This window comes from Kogia breviceps, chromosome 9, assembly GCF_026419965.1.
Source record: "Kogia breviceps isolate mKogBre1 chromosome 9, mKogBre1 haplotype 1, whole genome shotgun sequence".
Lineage (NCBI taxonomy): Eukaryota > Metazoa > Chordata > Mammalia > Artiodactyla > Physeteridae > Kogia > Kogia breviceps.
The window spans coordinates 97342004-97364886 of NC_081318.1; the positions used below are offsets into that span (position 1 = coordinate 97342004).

A 22883-nucleotide genomic window follows, 5' to 3' on the forward strand; every position below is an offset into this window, starting at 1 on the left:
CAACCTCGGAGAAGGGGAGAGAGAGGGGAGATGGGTTTAATCACCAAAGGCCAACGATGTAACACTTGGTGCCCATGTAATAAAACCTCCATAGAAACCTCTAAGTGACAGGGTGCAGAAAACTTGCAAATTGGGGAGCACATCAAAGAGCTGGGAGAGTGGCACACCCAGAACGGGCATTGACCCCCTCCCACTGTATCTTGCTCGGTGCATCTCATCCATTGGGCTGTACCTGAGTTGTATCCTTTATAATAAACTGGTAAGAGTAAGGAAAGCATTTCCTGAATTCTATGAGTCATTCTAGTGAATTGTCAAACCTGAGGAGGGCGTCGTGGGAACCCCCAGTTTACAGCTGGTTGGTCAGAAGTATGGGTAGCTTGGGAATTGTGATTGGTGTCTGAAGTGGGGGCACTCTTGTGGGACTGAGCCCCTCAACTTGTGGGATCTGATGCTAACTGCGGGTAGATAGTGTCAGAATTGAACTGAATTGTCGGACATTCGGTTGGTGTCAGAGAGTTGGAGAAATGGTGTTGGAAAAAACGACATTTGGCACCAGGAGGAAAAAGAAACCCTTGTCCCTTGTCTGTCACACTGTATGTGTGTGTGTGTGTGCGTGTGTGTGCGCGCGCACGCAGTGCATGAAGAAATTGAGGGCCAAGCCCCAGAAGATGCAGACCCAATATAGTTCTCATTTCCCTGTTCTGTCCTGCAAACCCTGACAGTTGTCTGTCTACACCAGTGCACATTACACTGTCTGCAATGTGGGAAACTACTTAAATTCTTGGAGCATTCTAGATGACTAATGTATTATCGAAATACATATATGCATAACATGACAGGAAAAACTCAACGTAGGGTTCATGTAAAGAAAAAGACTCTGCTCTTCATTACTGTGTAATTGCCAAACAAAGAATAGAATATATAGCTTCAGCTCAATTTCGGATTGCCCAGGAGGGAGGGGGTACAATTCAGAAAAAAATTTCAGGCAGCTCAGGTTATCTGGAGGCTTTGGTTTGAGGGTCCATCCAGACATAGTCTTTCATCCATTCATTCCTTGTATAGATATTTACTGAATTCCTAATCTGTGTGCTTGGCCCCTTGGTGAACAAGACAAAAGGTCCTCATCTTCACTCAACCTCTCTGTCCCCATTACTTTGGACAAATGGTGTAGGATATTTTAACAAAAAAGAACAACTTTTTATTCATTCATTCATTCATTCTGCGTGTGTTTGTTTGAGAGTGTATAATACAGGTAGACTATTGGGAGATATTTAAAAGAGACATTGTGTTTGCCTTCAAGGACTGTCAAGCTTGTTTGTTCATTAGTCAGTCATTCATTCAAAAAAATGCATTAAGCCAGGCACTGTGCCAGGTCAGTGCTAGGGAAATATAGAAATGAACAAAGCACACAGTCAGTCCCTGAAGGGCTGCAATTCCAGCCTGAAGGGGCAGCAGGTGGTAATGTCTTTGGTAGAGTGAAGTGTGGTGGGTGATGGTAAAGAGCTGTGCCCACACTCTAGGGACAGTGCAAAGGGAGCACAGCAGTGAGGTATCCTGAGTTAGCCCTGTGTAGGCGAGAGGTCAACATGTGACTCTTAATCTGACTTTTTAGTTGGGGCTGGAGAGAAGGGATGGCTTGGAGAGGAGGAGGAGAAGACTGTGTCAGTGAAGATAAGGAGGTGTGAGCCACCATGGCTGTGCACAAAACTGCAGGTGCTGTGTTTTGATTTGGGTGTAGGAGGTGGCAGTGGGTGAATTTTAATATAGTGAAACAATTGCACATCAGTGCCAAGAACTAAACCTTGTAATATTGGCACAGTAAATGGTTCAGTGAAGTGGATAGCCCAGAAATAAACAAGCAAACATGTGACAAGGTAGGTATCACGAATCAGAAGGGTGTTCAGTAATAAAGAATACTGGGGCAATTGATAAGTTATTTAGAAAGAAAATAGATTCTTACTAGTGATGATTTTTAGTCAGCATTTAGGGGCTTGAAACTTAGAAAGTAGAGGATTAAGATTTCATTCTGTGAATTAAAACTTAAGATCAACACTAATGGGTCAAGCCTGTATGTAAGAGGTTACCTTAAGGAGCATAGTATGTTACCGATGCTGTCAGCTCACTGAACATATAGATCCTGTGACAGTGGCTCGCTTCACGGGCCCCACCCTCCCAGGGCCTCTCATTTGCTTTAGTGTTCTGCTCTTGCCCTCTTAAAAATCTTAACTTTTGAAAATGGGTGTATATTTTCATTTTGCACCGAGCCCTGCAAATTATGTATCAGTCCTGCCAGTGAGGTTGGTCAAACATGGAAACAAAGTTACGGAGCCAAGCTTTAGAGGTGGATGCTCTCCTGCTTTTAGGAAAGTTGCAGCGACACAGTTCAAGAGTCTGGGCCACATGAGCAGGACCATGTGTATCGTGTATGGATGCCTTGGGCTGTCCCAGACTGATGCGTTAACTAGTCAATTTATTTGACAAACTCTCTCTTCCTCCCATCTCCTTCTCACCAAGGAACCTTTTAATTGTGATTTGGCTTCTCCTTTGGTCTTCCTGCAGGGAGAGAGCTGGCTGGTCACGCTGACTCCATACTGATTCAGGAAGTTAGTTACTAAGCTGCCATTCTGGTGATATGCATCAGGGAGGTTCTTTAAGGGGAGCCTGTCCCGGGAAGAAGGCCCCCTTCTGTTAGGTTTCTGAGGCGGAACACTGATGTCCAGGCATTGAGCTGGTGAATTCACCAAAGCCATCAAGCACAGAACAGTGGTTAAGGACAAGGCCTTTGCATAAAAAGGAATGGGGTTCTAACACCTGCTACGACATGGATGAACCTGGAAGCCATCATGCTAGATGAAATAAGCCAGCCACAAAGGACAAATATTATGTGACTTCACTTACGTGAGCTACCTAGAACAGGCAAACTCATAGAGTCTGAAAGAAGATTAGAGGTTACCAGGGGCGGGGACAGGGGGAATGGGGAGTTGTTGCTTTATGGTTTCAGAGTTTTTGCTTAGGGTGATGAAAAAGTTTTGGATATAAATAGTGGTGGTGGCTGTACAACATTGTGCATGTACTTAATGCCACTGAATTGTATACTTAAAAATGGCAAATTTTGTGTTATGTACATTCTACCACAGTTTTTAAAAGTTAATAATGTAGTATACCAAAAAGCATTGAATGCGTGCTTTTCATGGGTGAGTTGTATGGCATGTGAATTATATCTCAGTAAAGCTGCTTTCTAATACATTAAAAAAAAAAAAAGAAAAGAACAAGGCCTTTAGAGTCAGCCAGACAGCCCTAGGGTCAAGTCCTGTGGTGGCACAAGATGATGTGCGATGTTGTGTGATGTTGGCTAAGATACGTAACTGTGCCCTGTTCTTTCATCTGCCGGGCGGTGATATGACACCTATCTTAGGGTTGTTGCGAGATTGAAGGGGAAAATATACACCAGGTCAGGGTTTCTCAGCTTTAACACTGTTGACATTTTTGGACCAGGTCATTCTTTCCTGGGGAGTGGGGGAGAGGGAGCTGTACTGTGCAGGGCGGGGTGTCTAGCAGCATCCCTGGCCTCCCCCAGCAGCTTCCTCTTAACCCCCCACAACTGTGACGACCAAAATATCTCCAGACATTGCCTAAATGTCATGCTGGGGTGCAGAATAGGCCCTGGTTAAGAAGCACTCACTGGCCTAGGTGTATACGGCAATGCCTGGAGAAGAGAAAGCTACCGGCAGGTTTTGTAATAATAATGACAGTCCTTGAACTAAAGATGACAATACTCCTGAGACCATCCTGAGGCCCCTGGAAAGACATTTGTCAGCCTTTCGCCTGTCCTCTGCTCTTCAAATGTCTACATCCATGCCAGAATCAAATCCACATGGATTAAAGGGTAAATGTAAAAAGGTTTACCTTTACAAACCGAAACAAGAGAATTTACAGATCTGTAGATTTGCAAATAAAGAAGATTTACAAATACCAAACTCAAAAGCAGTGGCTACTTTTGTGATGTTTAACATTGGGTTTAAATCATTTTGGGGAATTTCCTTCCCTGATGTCATTACATTAAAAACAAACAACATGCATAATTGGTAAAAAAAAAAAAAAAAAAAAAAAAGTAAGCTGGATAAAATGATTATAAGAAATATGACAAAGTGGTACTGAGAAACTGGTATAAGTCAAAAAGAAAACCAAATACAAAAATAAATGCCTCAGACATAGGGACAAAAGAGGAAATACAGTCAGCTTACAATCATTTAAACATTGTTCAAATTCAGTAATACTTAAAAATTTAAATCTTTTTTTCATTTAAATTGGCAGAGATTTTGAGCATTAATATCTAAGTCTGCGGTACCATTTAGAGGAGTCTCCTTACACATTTCTTATAGGACACTGGATGGGTATAATCCCATTGGGAAGAAACATGGTGATAAATATGCCTTAAAAGTTGTCATACCTTTTAGCCCCCAAAATAACATTTGGGAATAATTCCACAGCATAATCTGAAATGTAGACAAATATTTATGCATGAAGATGTTTATTGCAAGGTTTTTTGGGGGGGGGGTTTTTTGTGGTACGCGGGCCTCTCACTGTTGTGGCCTCTCCCGTTGCGGAGCACAGGCTCCGGGCGCGCAGGCTCAGCGGCCATGGCTCACGGGCCCAGCTGCTCCGCGGTGCGTGGGATCCTCCCGGACCGGGGCACGAACCCGTGTCCCCTGCATCGGCAGGCGGACTCTCAACCACTGCGCCACCAGGGAAGCCCTGCAAGGTTGTTTTAACAGAAGCCAGCTTTGCATCTAGCATTAGGGGTGTGGTAAATTATAGCTTATGGTAAATAATTAGCAATCCTTAAAACAATATTTATAAAATGTTTCTAATGGCATACAGAATTCTTAAGGGTTAAATGAAAAAGCAGGTTTTAAAATTGTGGATGCGGTATGAACTCAGCTCAGAACAAAGACTGGAAAGGAATATGCAAAATATTAATAGTATTTGTTCCTGGAAGATTTAGTTATGGATAATTTATGGAAGTTACTCATAACTGCTTGATTAAATTGATCATTTCAAAGCATACTTAGACTATGTCTGTGTGTGTGTGTGTGTGTGTGTTCTTTCAGGTAATTTTTTGATCTTAATGCATTTCTGTAGCTTGGAAATGAAGGTGAAAGAGGTTAGCTATGTTTCTCTGAATAAGAGAAGGGAAGCAGTTATCAGTGTCTTAAAGTGCAGCTTTATATTTTAGTAAATTCCTTATAAATTGCAATAGCAAACTGGCTTTGGGGGATAGACTGCTTACCCTGGATGAGGTGAATTAATAGTTTTTTACAGCTCAGCACTCTTTTTGTTCACTACTTTTTAAAGATATATTTATTGTAGCATGTTTCTTGGTAAAGGAATCTTTAAAATGTCCATTTTTATTTTTATAGTGTGTGCAGAAGCTTATAATCCTGATGAAGAAGAGGATGATGCGGAGTCCAGGGTATGTAATTCACTGAATATGCGTTAATTTAAAATTATACTCCTGTATTGGATAAAGAAAATAGCAATAGAAAAGATGTTAACAGGCATATAGGTTAACAGGAGGCATAATGGAATTATTTTGACTGTTTCTTTTCCTAGTCTTATCTCTGATAGTTTACTTCTTCTTCATGTTCTGCATAATTACTTCGATCCAAAGCGTCTCTCTCTTTGGATAAGAGGAAAGATGAACATAAAAACTCACTGAAGTTGTGGTTTTATTTCTCTTGCAGAAATATAGTCTGTGATGAAAAATGTTTTTAGCTATCTTTCCCAAAGTGATAATGTTATTTTTCTTAGGCAAGTAAGTATTTCTAGGAAAGAAAAACGCTGGGAAAAGCCCTCTGCTGCTACTGTTTTATCACAACAGAAGCTTACTCGGAAACAACAACAAAAAAATCACAGTAAAATTACATCTGAAATGTCAGGACAGCAGTTATTGTGTTTTAAAGTCTATGTGTCTGCTAGTTTGCTCAGAAGCTGATTTCATGGTGGTCTTAATGTTTTTGCAAGACTTTGTCCAGTTTGGTTTGAAACAGTTTTTAAGCTGTGTCCTTTAGCTCCATTCTCCTATTATTTATTTAGTAGAAAGTAAACTCAATAGGAGATTACTGAGCCTGGAAATGGAAAGTAATCATGTACTTTTTTTTTTTTTTTTTTTTGAGTACATACTTTGCAAAAGTTTCTTTTCTTCTATTTGGCCTTAAATAAAAACAAAAATCTGTTTCTGTAGCTCTGAAAAATACTAAAGTAAGATTGAATTTTAATATAGAAAAGCAGATACTGGATACCGAAGTCATTACATCTTTAAGCTCCCTGAAATATAAATAAAATCCAGTGGTAGAAAGACCAGGAGCTTTAAATGACACAGAAGATTTTGGAGAAAATCCCATTTCACTCCTGTCCCCACGGGGATTTGCAGCACCAGACTTGCAGTGTTCATTTCTCAGCACCATAACTTACGTATTTTGATCAGGTCCATAAATTCCAGTCTGAAAATTATGTTGCCTTAGGATCAAGGTATCGTCTCTAATGTGTAACGTGCTGTTACCCCTCCATGTAGTCTGAAAAACCCTCCCCTCTCCTACACTTTATTTATGTATCTCGCAGAAACACTAGTGGGTGACTTTGAAGACAACGTTCTTTGTGTATAAATGTATATGATAAAACTTGGTAATTGAGATGTTTGATGAGCTGGTTTAGCTTAGTAAAAATCTAAATTGAAAAGAACATTTAAAAATACAGTTTGAAAACAATATACAGTATCTCATAGACTCGAAAACTGTTAGCTACCATTTGGTCCACGTGATTGGAAAAGTGGTTTGGCTGGATCACTCCAGCTACTTTCTAACAGTCTTGCTGGGGAAACTATACCAGTTAAAATTCATTTGGCTGTGGGAAAGAAACAATCACATTGAGATAAAATACAAAAGAAAATATTGGGGAATTATTGGACATATGCTTGGAAATCTTGTTGAATTCCTGGAAGTGTTAAAGAAAACCCTAGGCTGTGGCTAGCAGACAGGAGCCAGCCCCCTCTGGGGTCCTTGCACAGCATTCGTGCAGCACCTGAGGGTATCGACATTGAAAGGGACTCAGCTTCCCGTCACTCTTATTGTGTCTCTCTCAGTTCAAAATCTCAGCTTCCTCGTGGAGAGTTTCTCACAGACCTGACTTGGCTGGGGGACCCCAGTTATAGATGAGGGCATCCTGCAGGCCCACTCTTGGGCATATACCCAGAGAAAACTCTTAATTCAAAAAGACACATGCACCCTTATGTTCATAGCAGCACTATTTACGACAGCCAAGGCATGGAAGCCACCTAAATGTCCACTGACAAAGGAATGGATAAAGAAGATGTGGTACATATATACAAGGGAATATTACTCAGCCATAAAAAAGAATGAAATAATGGCATGTGCAGCAACATGGATGGACCTAGAGATTATTCTATTAAGTGAAGCAAGTCAGACAGAGAGAGACAAGTATCATATGATATCACTTATATGTGGAATCTAAAAAAATGATGTAAATGAACTTATTTACAAAACAGAAATAGACTCACAGACATAGAAACAAACTTTGGGTTACCAAACGGGAAGAACAGGGGGTGGGGTGGAGATAAATTACGAGTTTGGGATTAACATATACACACTTCTATCTATATATAAAATAGATAACCAACAGGAACCTACTGTATAGCACAGGAACTATATTCAATATCCTGTAATAACCTATAATGGAAAAGAATCTGAAAAGGAATATATATATGTATATATATGTATATATAACTGAATTGCTTTGCGGTATACCCAAAACTAACATAACATTGTAAATTAACCATACTTAAATTTTTTTTTAATGCTTAAATTTTTAAAAAATGTTTAAAAAATAAATAAATAAGGGCAGTTCCTAGAGAAGGAGGCATCTTTGTGGGTCGGGCATTCACCCCGAATTGTCCCTGTAACACCCTTCAATGTTACTTTAATTTTTAAAATTATTTTATTAATGATATATTAATCATTATAATGAAGTGTCTTGGGTTCTCCATTAGGTTGACTCTTCTCTACTAAAAACTGTAGTTTTTTTAACATATTAAAATATTTTAAAATAAAATATTACACATTTTAATAAATATTAAATATTTTAATATTTTTTGTCTTAGATATTATAAGGCACTTGTACCACAACCCTTGGAAATGATTATTGCAGATTTCAAAATTTAATTGGCTCTAAACCGATACTGGAAAATGTCTGTAAGGAAAACATGAAGTGTATTTTGATAAACTAACATTTCATTTGGACATTTTGACTTATTTCAGAGACCCTATTTATATTATCAAATCCCAAAATCTCAGAGTAGTATAAATAGATATTTATTCTCTGATACGTATTCAAAGAAAATTCAAACACTTAAGACTGATTTTGGAAAACAACAAATTAGATTTTGGTTGGAATACCTTTAACAAATGAAAATGTAAGAGTTATATACATCTAGCGTGTAGAAACCGGCAGAGAAGAGATGGTAAATTTGAGCATTTCTTTCTTCTGTTATTCCATGAAGTGTTTTGGGAGTGCCTTCTGCATATCTGGCCGGGTGCTGGGTATACAGTGGTGAGCACGATGGAGTTCTTGCCATCTTGGGGCTTAGAGTCTAAGAGCAGAAGCCGACCACAAGCTAGTAGATCAACAGTCACAAAATATGACGTGCTGAAAGGACAGTGTAACAGGGTGTAGGAATTAAAACCAAACCAAACGCTCCAGATCGACAGCGTCCCTAATGAAATGGAATAGTTGGAGAAGGGCTCCTTGAAGTGAGACCAGAGGATGTACGTGGAGAGTGTCTTGCCAAAAGCCCAGGAGTGCATTTTGGGTTGACCCAACCAAGCCCATCAGAGTGGGAGGAGTCGGAGGCTCTGAATAAAGGCAGGTGTGGGTGAGGCTGAGTGGCTGAGGTGAGGGTGGAGAAGGAGGGGGGATTAATTCTCTGTGAATGTGATGGACTCCATTGAGGTTTTAATCTGGAGAATGCGGTGTTCTGATTTAAAGTTTTTAAAGATTACTTTCAGCTCTGTGTGGAGAATAGATTGGACAGGTATGAAAATATCTTGTACAGACTTCCCTTGCTTAACAAATTAGATGCACGGTGTTTCCTTTAAAGAAAACATGTAAGTCAGTGTTACTTACTGTTTTTCTAATTTTTTTTAAATTGAAAGACAACAGAGGTTATGGCAGGAGTTGACAGACTTTTCCTGTAAAGCTTTTCTTGGGGGGAATTTTACTATTTTCAGAGAGTAAATACTTTAGGCTCTGGGGGCCGTGCTGTTTCTATCACAACTATTCAGGTCTGCTGTTATAGCAGGAAAACAGACATAGACAACACATAAATGAACAGCTGTGGCTGTGACCCATGAAAACTTTATTTCTGGTCATTTGAATTTGAATTTCATATAATTTTCATGTGTCAGGAAACATTCTTTTGATTGTTTCCCCCAGTCATTAAAAAATGTAAAATCATTCTTAGCATAGGGGTCATGCAAAAAGAAATTTGGCCTTCAGGCCATGGTCTGCTGACCCTGGTTTCTAGTGTGAACTCTGTGATGGCCAGCCTACAGCTGGGGTGAATCCTAGCTCTACAGTTTCTGAACTGTGTGTCATGGAAGAAGTTACCTGGGCCAGTTAATTTTCTTACTTTTTTTCTCTTGAGAGGTAACACAGTATTGTCTTTCTCTGTCTGACTCATTTCACTTAGCATTCACCTGCTTCATGGGGTCTCTTACCAGGATAAAGCTAGTAATAAAGCCCTTTTTAAAATTTTAAAGCCCTTAAAACAGTGCTCGGCACATAGTAAGCGCTACATCAATATTTGTTTAACCAGTAAGGTTTTTATCCTGAAATCAGAAATAAATTTTAATAAAAAACAAAGTGGCCTCTAGTATAATAAAAATCACGTTCGGGCACATTGCCGAGGCCTTAGTTATCCAGATGCAGATCTCGTATATCGGATCACACCAAACCCAACAGAAGGAAATGAGTCTGTGGAAGTAGGAGAGTGTCTTCTGAGCAAGGCAGGGGAAGCCAGAGCTTCAAAGATTCACCCGATTTCTGACTGTTTGCTTTCCAGGACACAGCGCAGGACTTTCATGGCGGGGGGTGGAGGCTATGATAGATAACGGCCTCTGGGCACTGAGGAGTGATGGCAGGGGAGAGGGAAGAAAGGGAAAAGGGAAACAAAGAGGAGAGCAGTAGACAGGAGTAGGGGTGGCAAGATGGAGGAACAAGATTTGGACATATGAATTCATAAGAAGAGCAGTAGCTGGAGAGAGAAAGAAGAGGAAGAAGGTGGGTTTTAAAAAATTTTTTATTGACGTATAGTTGATTTACAACATTTCAGGTGTACAGCAAAATGATTCAGTTATATATATAACTTTTACAGATTCTTTTCCATTATATATATGTATATATATTTTACATCTTTATTGGAGTATAATTGCTTTACAATGGTGTGTTAGTTTCTGCTGTATAACAAAGTGAATCAGCTATACGTATACATATATCCCCATATCCCCTCCCTCTTGCCTCTCTCTCCCTCCTTCCCTATCCCACGCCTCTAAGTGGTCACAAAGCAAAAGGTGGGATTTTGTGTGAGGTGTTAATACAAAGTGAATGGGTCAGGAGAGGAAGACTTACATTGATGACAGGGTAAAGCAGGTATAAGCTGGTGTTAAAAATGATTTAAAAAGACAGTTTAAGTGATACAAACATTATTTAACACTGCACGAAGTGGGAAGTCTCCATTCCCAAGGGTCCAGAGAGCTGCAAAATGGGGTGGAGGGTAGGAAGCTTTTATAGGATAAAGAGTAAGGAACAAGGATGAGAAAAACAGAAAATAAATAAGGAACAAGGCAGTAAGCGTAGAGCCCAGATTTGGCTTGGCTTTTGGGGATTGGCTGACTGGATATACTGTGTTTCTGGCAAGGCGGGGCATTTACAGGGACACGGGAGTTCTCTAAGCTTTGGTTTGCTGATGTGGCACCCCGGGCAGAGGTGGCTCCATCTTGGGCCTAGGAAGTCATTTCAACATCCGCGACACATTATTCCCAACCTTTTCTCTCTGAGGATAGAGCTTCTCAGCAGGCAAATGTTTATGATTGCTTCAGTTCGAAGTTCCAGATGGCTTTTGTGAAGTGAGAGATAACGTTTTGTTGTATTGTGTTAGCCTTCCTTATTTTAAGTAGGCACGTGTGAATTTTGGTTGGCATGATTTAGTTCATATCCAAATTTTTGAAGTTTTTTGTATAGCAATGAGTTCTTAGGCAGGAGGATCTGCTTTTTCTGGGTCCACGTGCCATCGTGGAATCTAGGTTGAGGTGAATATTGATTCGACAGGAAACAAAAGTTTGCATATCTCTTGCCCTTAGACGAAAAACTGCAGCAACGTCCTCTCTCACTGGCTGATAGTATGTGGCAGTATGCTGTGTATACTGCATTTCTGTGTGCGTATAGTATATAAGCAGTACACACATAAATGGTACACATACACTGTACATTTCCTCAATTTTTCCCGGGCCTCTGACTTCTAGCCATCTGAGGTGGGTTTGAGATGCCGGTTTTAATCTCCCGTTGTGAGTTTTGACGTATTCATGGGCACAGAGCTCACCGCTGCCTGATCCCGGTGGCTGTGATGGTGGGGCTTGTGCTCATCACCGTCTCTTCCAGTCACTCTGTGTGTGAATGTTAGAATAGGGAAAGGTGGTGTATGCGTCTCCAGGAGACCAACTCGATGTCTTCTGCTTTTAGGACCATGTCTTGCCTCGCAGCCTCATTTTACAGTTACACGGTACCCGCGCTCACAGAAGAACACGGGCCTTTGGGGCCAGGCCCGTGAGCCTTCTGCTGTCGGAAGGCCCTCGGGAGAGTCGGCCGGCCGCGCTTACAGGGCGTTCTGTTGGCCTTTACCCTCGGGAATGAAAGTTTCTGAGCAAATAGTACACCGGTTTTCTTTGAACTCGTTCTCAGATGAGATTCATTGGATTCATTCTCCCTCGGATCCATAGTCTCCTTGGTGTGACTAGTGCGTGATTGCTTTGCTCCCTGTGGAAAATCAATCTCCGTGGGTGTAGTTATTATATATACATTGTGCATAAAAATGTGTTTAATGTCTAATGCACTATACAGGTAAGAATTTACTCACTTCTAGAGACTTTATCAGGTTTTGAAGGAAAGAGCTACATCCTGAAGGAGTATTAAAATCAGTGGTAAAGAGTACGAAACAGTATTAAAGAGTATTAAGCAGCATAAAGGGCAGTCTGTAGATTTTCAACATAGCTGTTACGACATGTTGTCCTTTTGTGTGTTCCCGCTGGCTGGAGCCTTGGTGTCTTTAGTGATTAGCCAGTGCAGACCCTCACAGAATGAACTTGCTAACCTGGGGAAAACACCCCTTTGAAAAACTTTCAAGTACTGTGTTCATGACTGTACACCACCTCCCTGAGACAGGCCGTATTGCTTTCCCCTATTTAGCAGGCTGGTAGTTAATGTCTAGTCACCTAAAGTGAACCTCAGCACTAGCCGTTCTTCCTTCTAATATCCTGCTAGGAAATTTTATCCCTTATGAGCAAGATGAGTAGACTAATTGTTAATTTGGTGTCCTTTTAGATTATACACCCAAAAACTGACGATCAAAGAAATCGATTGCAAGAAGCTTGCAAAGACATCCTGCTCTTTAAGAACCTGGATCCGGTAAGATAAAATCTCAATAGTAGCAACGGGTTTTTTTTTTTTTTCAGTGTCAGTGTGGAGAACCGTGCAGGATCTTGGATTTCACCCTGTTTACAAGCTAACATCACCCAGGACGATGTAAAGGCCCCACTGCAGATGTCTGTACACGCAGTGGGTTGTGTTCTAGGAGCTGGGGAGGTCACTGCTGTCATAGCAAGGAGTGAGCGCCTGTTTGTCAGCGGAAGGCGTCTCATCCCACCAGGTTACTTGCTGCAAACACAGCCCTGAGAAGTGGTCTGGGTGAAGAGAGGTTAAGACTTTGCATTCTTCACCCACTCAACAGGAACATGTAGGGATGTGCAGGGCCCATGGGGGAATGCCTCCTTCACCAGTCAGTAATAGTCATAATTTTAATGTATGACTTTCATATTATACATATTTTTAAAGTAACGTTTTACTTGGCTTTAAAGGTAGAGGGATTTTTTTTTCTTTGTAAAGATTTTGAAATCTCTAGTCTTTGCTTTGGGGTGTATTTCTAGAGTGACCGTACTGTTCAGACTTTGCCCTTCACCCTGACCTAAATGCTCTGCTTTCTTCATCACGGATTATGCTTATTCACTGCTATATGGTCATTTGGGAAAGAGCCCCTGCTGCCATGTTCCCCTCGTGAAACCTGAGTCAACTTTGGTAACCTACCTCGATTCTTTTTTCGGTCAAACTCAACATCTTAATAGTTTTCGGATTGATGCCCTAGAGAAGAACGCATTAATCAAGACCCACTCTTTTAAGATGAGGTCTTTTTAAAAAGGCCATTTTTATAAAGAGGAAAGTACTGCTTTACACAGTGTCTTCTATGCTGGGTCATATTATACCCTGAAATTATTTTTAAAAGCTCTTTTGTTTCTAATACCATTTATGCTACTGTTATGTCCTCCAGGATCACAGATTATATTGTGTGACTTTGGAGATTTTATTTTAGGGCCACATAATACAAGTTTTGTCCACTTTGATCCACGTCCTCTAGAGTTATCACCAAGTCTGCAAAACTAGGAGCTCTAAAGAAAGGGTTGCTGGTGGTTCTCTCTCATAATGGAAGAATAAGAAATGGGATTAAGATAGAAAATTTAGGAATTTCGTTTATGAATGAAAAATCTTCCTGGTAGTATTAAATAGTAGAATAAGTGACTAAAAGGAACTTGTGGAATTTTGATGGGCTTCCAAGTAATCTCAGACTTCATTTATCTAGAATGATAATGATTCTGTGAAATAAAGGACATGAAACTATGATGTCTAATGATCTCCCACCAGAATGAGACCAAATAATTATTAGTGGAAAGATACAACTTTATGTGTGTGTCTAAGATGATAATTTTGCTATTGGAACTAAACTAAGTATTTAATTCTTTTGCTTCAGATACACACAGAAGACAGCTGTGAAATTAATCCTTAGTTTTGTCCTTAGGGGTAGGCTTCAGCCAAGAAGGTTCTCTATTTTCAGGCCAGAGTTTTGCATGGGAGAATTTCAGGGTCACCAAAAACAGTGCTTCTCAAGCCTTGATATGCCTATGTATCATCAGAGGATCTTGTTAAAAATGCAGATTCTGGTTGAGTAGATCGGTAGTGGAGCCTGAGAGTCTGCATTTCTCACAAGGTCCCAGGTGATGGCAGCGCTGTCAGCCCACAACCATACTTTGAGTAGGAAGGACCAGAGCCCAATGTGAAAATGTTCGAGGTCAGTATTTTGGTACTATCATATGCTGTTTTGTTTGCATGCTTCCCTATTCAATTCAACCAGTATTTTAATGCTTCAGCAGTGACCAAACGGTGATATTGCGGAGTCAAACACTAAGTGATGAACAGGCGTGAGTGAAATCACTGCCGGTTATAATTTCCTGGCATGCTGTCTATTCTATTCCATCCTCTAAATTAAATTGATTTTTGTTGCCATTTCAACTTTAACTCTTTTAAAGCATTGTGAAAATTTTGGTTGAATTTAAAATAATTTAAAAAAAACACTTTTCCTGGTATATTCTGGCAGGGATCATCTTTAATTAAAATGGTTATTTTTATAAACATAGGCATTTTTTAAGCCTTTTTAAAAATTTTGCTGCTCTGATGAAGGTCTTCAGTATATATATTTTAAAGGTCACAGTTCATAGGGACAAAAAAGAAAAAGCCCGTTGATGAAATTGCCAAGTTCATAAGTTATCATTATTGAATGTTTTATAGGGAGGAAGTAAATATATTTACATAGTTGTTTCCAAAATATCTTTTTATGAATTTGAGCTCATACCATCTTGATTTATTTCCCTACTATCTTAAATCCTTCTGAGAATGATACAGAATATAAGTAAGTAACAATTAATTCTTCTCAGCAAATAACCACCTGGAATAAGAAATTTATCCCCAAACATAGCAGATTGAAGATTTTAAGTTAAGTTCATATTTTAAGCAGCTTTCTAGTTTTTTATCGTATACATTTTTTGTCATAACCCAAATGCATTTAAATTGAATTACATATTCCACTTATATAATCTGCCTATCATATAGCAGCTCCTTTCAGGTCAATTCCTTGACCAACCACTGTGTTCCAGGGCCTGTATGAAGGCATAGGATGCCGCAAAAATACTTAGACATGGCTCTTGTGCTCTTGGAACTTATCATTTAGTGAGGGATTCAAATACACATACAAAGCAATTTGGTAAAACATGATAAATGCTGTAATACGGTCAGGGCGCTATGAGAGCATGAGGGTCTCTCAGCCCCACGTGAGGATCCCGGAAGCTGGAGAGGCCACCTGAGATGAGCCTCAGAAAATGAGTCGGAAATCGCCAGTTGAACGAAAAGGCACAGAGCGCGTTAACGCTGGAGCCTAAAGTGGAAGATATCCAGTGGTGGGGCTCAGACGTGCGTGCCGTGTCAGGGAGGAGCAGCGTGGCATGCGTGCTTACCGTAGCAGTGGACACACACTATAGGCAGTAGCATTTTAAGCAGAGAAAGTAACAGTCAGGTGTGTCTCAGGTCACTGTGGTGGCAGGGTAGGGGGTGGACTTAAAGGCGAGAGACGGCTAGGTCAGGAACAAAGGAAAGGAGCTCAGTGAGGAGACCGCACCGCCGTCCGTGCCAGGAAATGGATCCAGGAAAGAGCCATGCTGCGGTCCAGGGAGAAGAAATGCTCCCCACTAAGGAGGGTGGGGGGGGAAGGGATGGTTTCATAAAATACTCAGGACGAGCAGGAGTTGGTACCTGCTGACTGAATGAATCGAGATCTGACAGAAATAGTCTCGGATGACCCCCAGTGTCTGGCAGCGGAGGTGGTACCGTTTCCTGAAATGGAAAAACTTGGAAGGAGGAAGGGGAAGCCATAATTACTAACCAGCAAGAACAGTCTTGGCTTTGCATCCACTATCTCACTGGACTTTCCTAAGGGCATTGTTTAGCTTGAAAATCTAGCACCTCCTAGACCTCAGAACAGTTTTCCTTGGAGTTCTGTATATTCATACATTGAGCATAGCATTTATAATTATTAACCTCTTTGAAGATATTCTTTTCATGAATATTTTAATGCTCGACTCAGTAGGCCATTTTTCTTCTGAAATATTTCTAATTTTAGGCAAACTGAAATAATCTTCTTATGCTATATGATAGGCTCTTTCATTAATGGAGAGTAAATTGTTATTTTTTAAGGGAGTCAAAGCCCTTTTACCGAGCTCAGTCTCTAATTTACATTCTGTAGGCGAATAAGAAGTGGATTTCCTACAGTAGCTGTCACTCACCGAGATAAGCCTCTGCATATTAAATATTTCCTACGTTCTTTTCACTCTGTGCATAATTATGGGGAAATTACATTTTGATTGACTTAGAACAGACACCTGTCACACAGAGAAGTTCTAAAAGAAATAGATGTTCTGTATTTTATCAGGGATTACTTTTTCATTTATCCATGTACAAATTCTTAAGCTTGATAACATTTTAAAATGCAGCTAATTCCAAGATAACAAAAACAAATTTACTCTAGTGCTATATTTCATCTTTTTCTCCACTTGACATTCAGGGCTAGAGCTAGCTAATCAATAAGGCTGATAGTGCCCCTCCATCTGCTCTACACGAGTTGAAATATAACTAATAAGCAAAATAAAATATTAGTAAACCATTTAATCAAACTTCATAATTTTGATAGGTGACTGAATGTCGCCTGGATTGATGGCACCACATCGAGAAGGCACTGTCTTACTGCCCCCCATCGGCTTCATCTCCAGCCCTGGCTGCTGTTTCACACATAGCTGCTAGAGCTCACACGGGGACCCAGGGATGGGAGGAAAGCCACGTCCTGCAAACCCATCACCACCATCTTTCTTCTCAAAGTTTTTCTTACCCACATAAAGATGTAATGTTATATTCTCTGTTTAAATGGAGAGTTTGGTTTTTGGCACAGTGGTTGAGAGTCCGCCTGCCGATGCAGGGGACGTGGGTTCGTGCCCCGGTCCGGGAGGATCCCACGTGCCGCGGAGCGGCTGGGCCCCTGGGCCTGTGCATCCGGAGCCTGTGCTCCGCAGCGGAAGTGGCCACAATGGTGAGAGGCCCGTGTACCACAAAAAAAAAAAAAAAAAAATTAGTATGCATATAGAATTTACAAAAATTCAAAAGGAACAAAAGAGTAGTCAGTGAAAGGAGATCTCCCTTACATCCCTGTCTCCCAGCAATCCAGTTTCTCAGGAGCCAAGTTCTTTTAGTGCTATCATGCATATATTTCTAAGGTTACTCTATGTATATACAAGTATATTCTTTTTAAAATTTTGGTGGCAGCAAACTCTACACTTAGAGTTCTTGCCCAGTTCTTTTTTCTAACAGTTTATCTGTATTTATAGAGTCTTCATATTCTTTCTTAAAATTATTTTTATCAGTATTTATTTTTATAAAAGTTTTAATTGGTAGCTTTTATGTATTATAAAGCTAAACCATGAAAACACATTGCGTTTTGCTGTTGTCTAATGTATTAACATTGTATATACAAGAGGCACCCCAAATAATATTGAAAAAGAAGAACAAAGTTGAAGGACTCACACTTGCTAATGTCAAAACTTTTACCTCAAAGCTGCAGTCATCAAAACAGTGTGTTACTGGCATAGGGATAGACATACAGAACAATGGAATAGCGTTGAGAGTCGAGAAACAAACCTATACATCTATGGCCATTTGATTTCAACAAAAATGCCAGGATCATTCACTGGGGAAAGAATAGTCTTTTCGATAAATGGTGCTGGGACAACTGGGTATCCACACACAAAAGAACAAGGTTGGACTCCTACTTCACACCAAGTACAAGAATTAACTCAAAATGGATCAAAGACCTAAATGTAAGCTGTAAAACTATAAAACTCTTCAAAGAGCTTTATTGAAGGGCCTCGTATTCAGAATGTAGAAAGAACACTTACAACTCAACCACAAAAGGACAAACAACCCAACTTGAAAATGTGCAGAGTTCTTGAATAATAGACATTTCTCTAGAGAAGATATACAGATAACCAATAAGCACATGAAAAGATTCTCAGCATGGTTAGTCACTAGGGAAATACAAGTCAGAGCCACAGTGAAATACCACTTCACCCCCACTAGGATGGGTATCGTTTTTTTAAAAAGGAAAATAACAGGTGTTGGCAAGGATGTGGAGAAATCGGAACCTGGTGCTTCACTGGTGGTAAAGTAAAATGGTCCAGGCACTGTGGAAAATAGCTTGGCCGTTTCTCAAAAAGTTAAACAGAGAATTACCATATGACTCAGCAATTTCACTCCCAGGTGTAGATCCAAAAGAATTGAAACACGTGTGCCAATAAATACTTGTATATGAATGTTCATAGTCGCACTATTCACAATAGCCAAAAGGTGGAAAGAACCCAATGTCCATCAACAGGTGAACGGGTAAGTAAAGTGTGGTGTGTGTTCGTATATATATATATATATATATATATATATATATAGTGGAATATTATTCATCCATAAAAAAAGAATGAAGTATGATATATGCTATAACATAGATGAACCTTGAAAACATTATAATGAATGAAGTAAGCCAGACACAAAAGATCACATATTGTCTGATTCCGTTGTATGAAATATCCAGAATATGTGAATCCATAGAGACAGAAAACATATTGGTGGCTGCCAGGGCCTAGTGGGAGGGGAGAATGGGGAATGACTGCTTAACGGGTGCACGGTTTCCTTTTGCGGAAATGTTTTGAAAGTAGGTACAGGTGGTGGTTGCACAATTTTGTGGCCACTAGTCCACTTAAAATGGTTGATTTTATGTGACATGAATTTTTACTTCATAAAAAATGTATATATAATCCATCCGAACATGTTGATTTACTTTAGTTTTAATATTTAATGGTTAGAACACACTTTAAGGATGAGTTTGGGATTAACATATACACACTACTATATATAAAATAGATAATCAACAAGGACCTACTGTAGAGCACAGGGAATTATATTCAATATCTTGTAATTACCTATAAGGGAAAAAAATCTGAAATGTATATGTATAACGGTATCAATTTGCTGTACACCTGAAACTAACACAACATTCTAAATCAACTATACTTCAATTTTTAAAAATGGTTTAAAACAGTCAGCCGTTTACAGAATCAGTCACTGAAGCACCTCCTCAAAATCCCTGGCTTCCAGAAAACAGTTTGAAAACCACTGAGCCCTTTTGGCAGCATGTGGAAGATAGGCGCCTGTCTTGACAGGCCCAGGGAGCTCATCTCTTTGCCCTGTCACTGCTAGACAGCTGTCCTTCTTAGGCAGGCCTTTACGTTGTTCCAGAATCTCCAGAAACTTCCACCCAGCAGTCCCAGTCCTGGCCTCTGGAATCACCGACATCATCATTGTGGCAGCAGATAGCATGTGCTCGCTGAAGTTCCTCCTACAGCAGGCAGCGTTTCAGATTTCCTGGTTGCCCTTCTTTGAGTGTTCGCATGCTTGTCAGCAACTCCAGTAAAAGATAGGGGTCTTAAAATCCATACTTTTTTTTTTTATATAGCTGCGTAGCTTTCCAATGCATGGATGTATCAAACTTATTTATCCAGAGCCCTGTAGATAAACTTGAGTTTTCAATTCTTTGCTATTACAATGCACATTTTGCAGTGAAAAATGCCCGTGCACATGTCATTTCACAAATGTGTTATAGAATAACTTCCTAGACGAGGAATGGTGAGGTGACGAGTAGCGCATTTGAAATGATACCGACTGTTGACAGTGCGCCCTCTGAGACCCGTTCCCATCAGCCCTCTGCGGGAGGAACCCTCCTTCCCACACCATCTCCACCAGTGTGTTAGTCTAACATTTTTATCTTTCTGAATCTGGCAGGTGAAAAAGGGTATCTCCTTTCAATTTTGATTTGCATTCCTCTTTATTTTGAAAGAAGTTGAACATCTTTTTGTGTTTTTAAGAGCTCCTTCCCCCTTTTCTGGAAGCTTTGCAGGTCAGGTCTGTATCTTTTTTTTTTGTTTTAACATCTTTATTGGAGTATAATTGCTTGACAATGGTGTGTTAGTTTCTGCTTTATAACAAAGTGAATCAGTTATACATATACACATGTTCCCATATCTCTTCCCTCTTGCGTCTCCCTCCCTCCCACCCTCCCTTTGATGTGCTAAAACCACACTGGCGTGTGGGTGTGTAGGTTCTGGTCCTTGATTATTCCCGGCCCTTGAGTGAGCCCTTTCAGTCTGAAAACTTACGTCCTGTGGTTCTGGAAAATTCATCCCATATTTCTTTGATTATTTTCTCCCCTTTGTTATCTCTAATATCACTTTGTCTGGAACTTCTGTCTTTTCATCTGTCGACTTTCTTTGAAGTTTTTATTTTAATTTACCTTCGTAGTTCTTTTACAAGAAAATTCTGTAATAGGGGGTACATGTTACACATTTGTCAAAACGCACCAGGTGTACAGCACCGCACCAAGGGTGAACCCAGATGTCAGCTGCGGACTTGGTGTGATAATGATGGCAGTGCAGGTTCATCACTTGTAATAAATGTACCTTCTGGTGGGGATGTTGACAGTAGGGGAGAGGCTGGGGGGGAGGCAGGGGGTTTATGAGAACTCTTTACGCTTTTTGCTCCATTTTGCTGTGAACCTAAAACTGCTCTCAAAAATAAAGTATTTAAAAGGAAGAAAAAATTTTGGTAATCATGTTTTCAGTTTTCAACTTGCCCATTTTTCTCTGATTGGCTCTTTTTCTAGATATCCTGTTTTTCATCTCATGGATATAACATCGTCTTGAACATCTCTGGGTATACAAAGTAGAACTTTCTGAAAGCTCATCAGTGTTCTTGAATTTTCCAGCTCATCTGGTGTTATACTGCTGTTTATCTTAGTCTTGTAGGCTACCAGAGGGTGGGGAGCCCTGAATAAGTATGGCAGGGCTGTCCACCAGGTCCTGCTGTTTGAGTGACAGGGGGCCAGCTGTTAACACGGGGGAACCCCTCATCCCAGCAAGTGAAGGTCCTTGTTCCAGGGCACCAGTCTTCACAGTAGCTGTTTTAGTTCTCTCTTATTTATTTAGTTTCTCCCAAGAACCTGACTCTGATCTTTTGTCTGGGAAGAATTGGGGTTAATATTTGGTTGCCAGGTATTCTTTGTTCAGGGTTGAGGCCTGTGGAAGGAAGGTATCAACTGATCGTGGAGGATTTTGAGTCGGTCTACCTGTTTCAGCTGTGTCTCAGTCCCGTTCTGACCGGACTGGGTGTTTCCCAGTCTAGAGCCTCTGGAGCTCTGATAGGTGGTCAGCCCCTCCACACTGCAGGCCCACCTGCCCTTCTCGGGGCTGCATGCTCTCTCTGCCCCCATTTAACCTCCCTTTGCTCTAGAAATCTCTCCTCCAGTTCCCCCTTCCCATTCTCGTGGTTGTGAAGTCGTACCTTGATAGTCTCTATGAAATGTTAATGGCGTCTCAAAAAGAAGAGAATCACACGTGGTCTGTTCATGCTCTGATCCAGAATATTTTGTTTCTTCAACCTGTGTTTTCCGCTTGCATCTTTTTCCCCCTCTAACCTGTCTTCAGCTCCTTAATTTGTTTATAATAGTAATTGATTTTGGCCTGGGAGTGACTTGAAGCCTTCTTATGACTTCTGAGTTTTCTGTTACTGTGCACCATACTGTTTCTCCATATCCATTTGTTTTTAACTATTCAAAGGTTTTCGAATTGTTCCTGTACTTGTTCTGAGGAAAGATTTCTTTTGCCTCCTAGTTGATTCTCACTAGCTGAGGTTTGTCCTTAAGCCTCGACAAGCACACTTTAGCAGAACAAAAATTTTTAAATAGCTGGTGACTGATAGTTTTGACGTTTCTGGCTTCAGTTTTAATAAATCTGTCCTAGGGAGGTATATGGTTGCTTCTTGAAGAGAACCTTAGTGACAAAAGATAGTGATGGAATGTTGGCTACAATCTTTCTTGGTTTTGCTTTTGTTTGTTTGGTTCTATTTTGTTTTTGGTGCTAAACCAAGAAGGATTGGAGTCAGGATTTAAATTCACTAAATATTTAGGTAATCTCTATATAAATTCTAGTGGTGACTAAAATAGGGAAGTTTTTTTAAAAGTTTAGGTATCTTTAAAAGACATGTGCAATAGTTCTTTATTAACTTGATCATTTTGGTTGCTAAGGTTTTATTTCACAAGGTATATGATGGCTTGGTGGTTAATTTTTCATATTAAAGTGGTGATAGTTGCGAATATTCTGAAATAGACTAATTACAATTACTTTTATTCAGGTACTGAATATGAGAGTAAATATATAATCATCTGGTTTGTATGTGGTGAGGAGGACTATTTTGTGTATTTTTCTTGACAAGACTCAATGGCAGTGATGATATTTCCATTTCTTTGAGCTTGTTCACAGAGCTATAAGCTAATTATGGTTCTTTAAATATAAAGCTAAACATGTTCTAGATAAGCCAAGGTTGTCTTTTCTTTTTTGAAAAATAGGAGCAGATGTCTCAAGTATTAGATGCCATGTTTGAAAAATTGGTCAAAGAAGGGGAACATGTAATTGATCAAGGTGATGATGGCGACAACTTTTATGTAATTGACAGGTAAGTTTTGTGTAACTTCACTGCTGAAAGGTATGAACCTTTTGTGGACATCTCAGTGG

At 40.1% G+C, this 22883-nt stretch overlaps 1 protein-coding gene across 1 annotated transcript in view; it reads left to right on the top strand.

The window, feature by feature from the left end:
• The window catches only part of PRKAR2B (protein kinase cAMP-dependent type II regulatory subunit beta), a 113340-nt gene that overhangs the window by 66224 nt on the left and 24233 nt on the right, over positions 1–22883 (top strand). The window contains exons 3-5 of the mRNA XM_059074551.2: positions 5421–5473; positions 12670–12753; positions 22718–22824. Of these exons, the coding sequence (XP_058930534.1) occupies positions 5421–5473; positions 12670–12753; positions 22718–22824 (244 nt within the window). The remainder of the gene's footprint in view (positions 1–5420; positions 5474–12669; positions 12754–22717; positions 22825–22883) is intronic.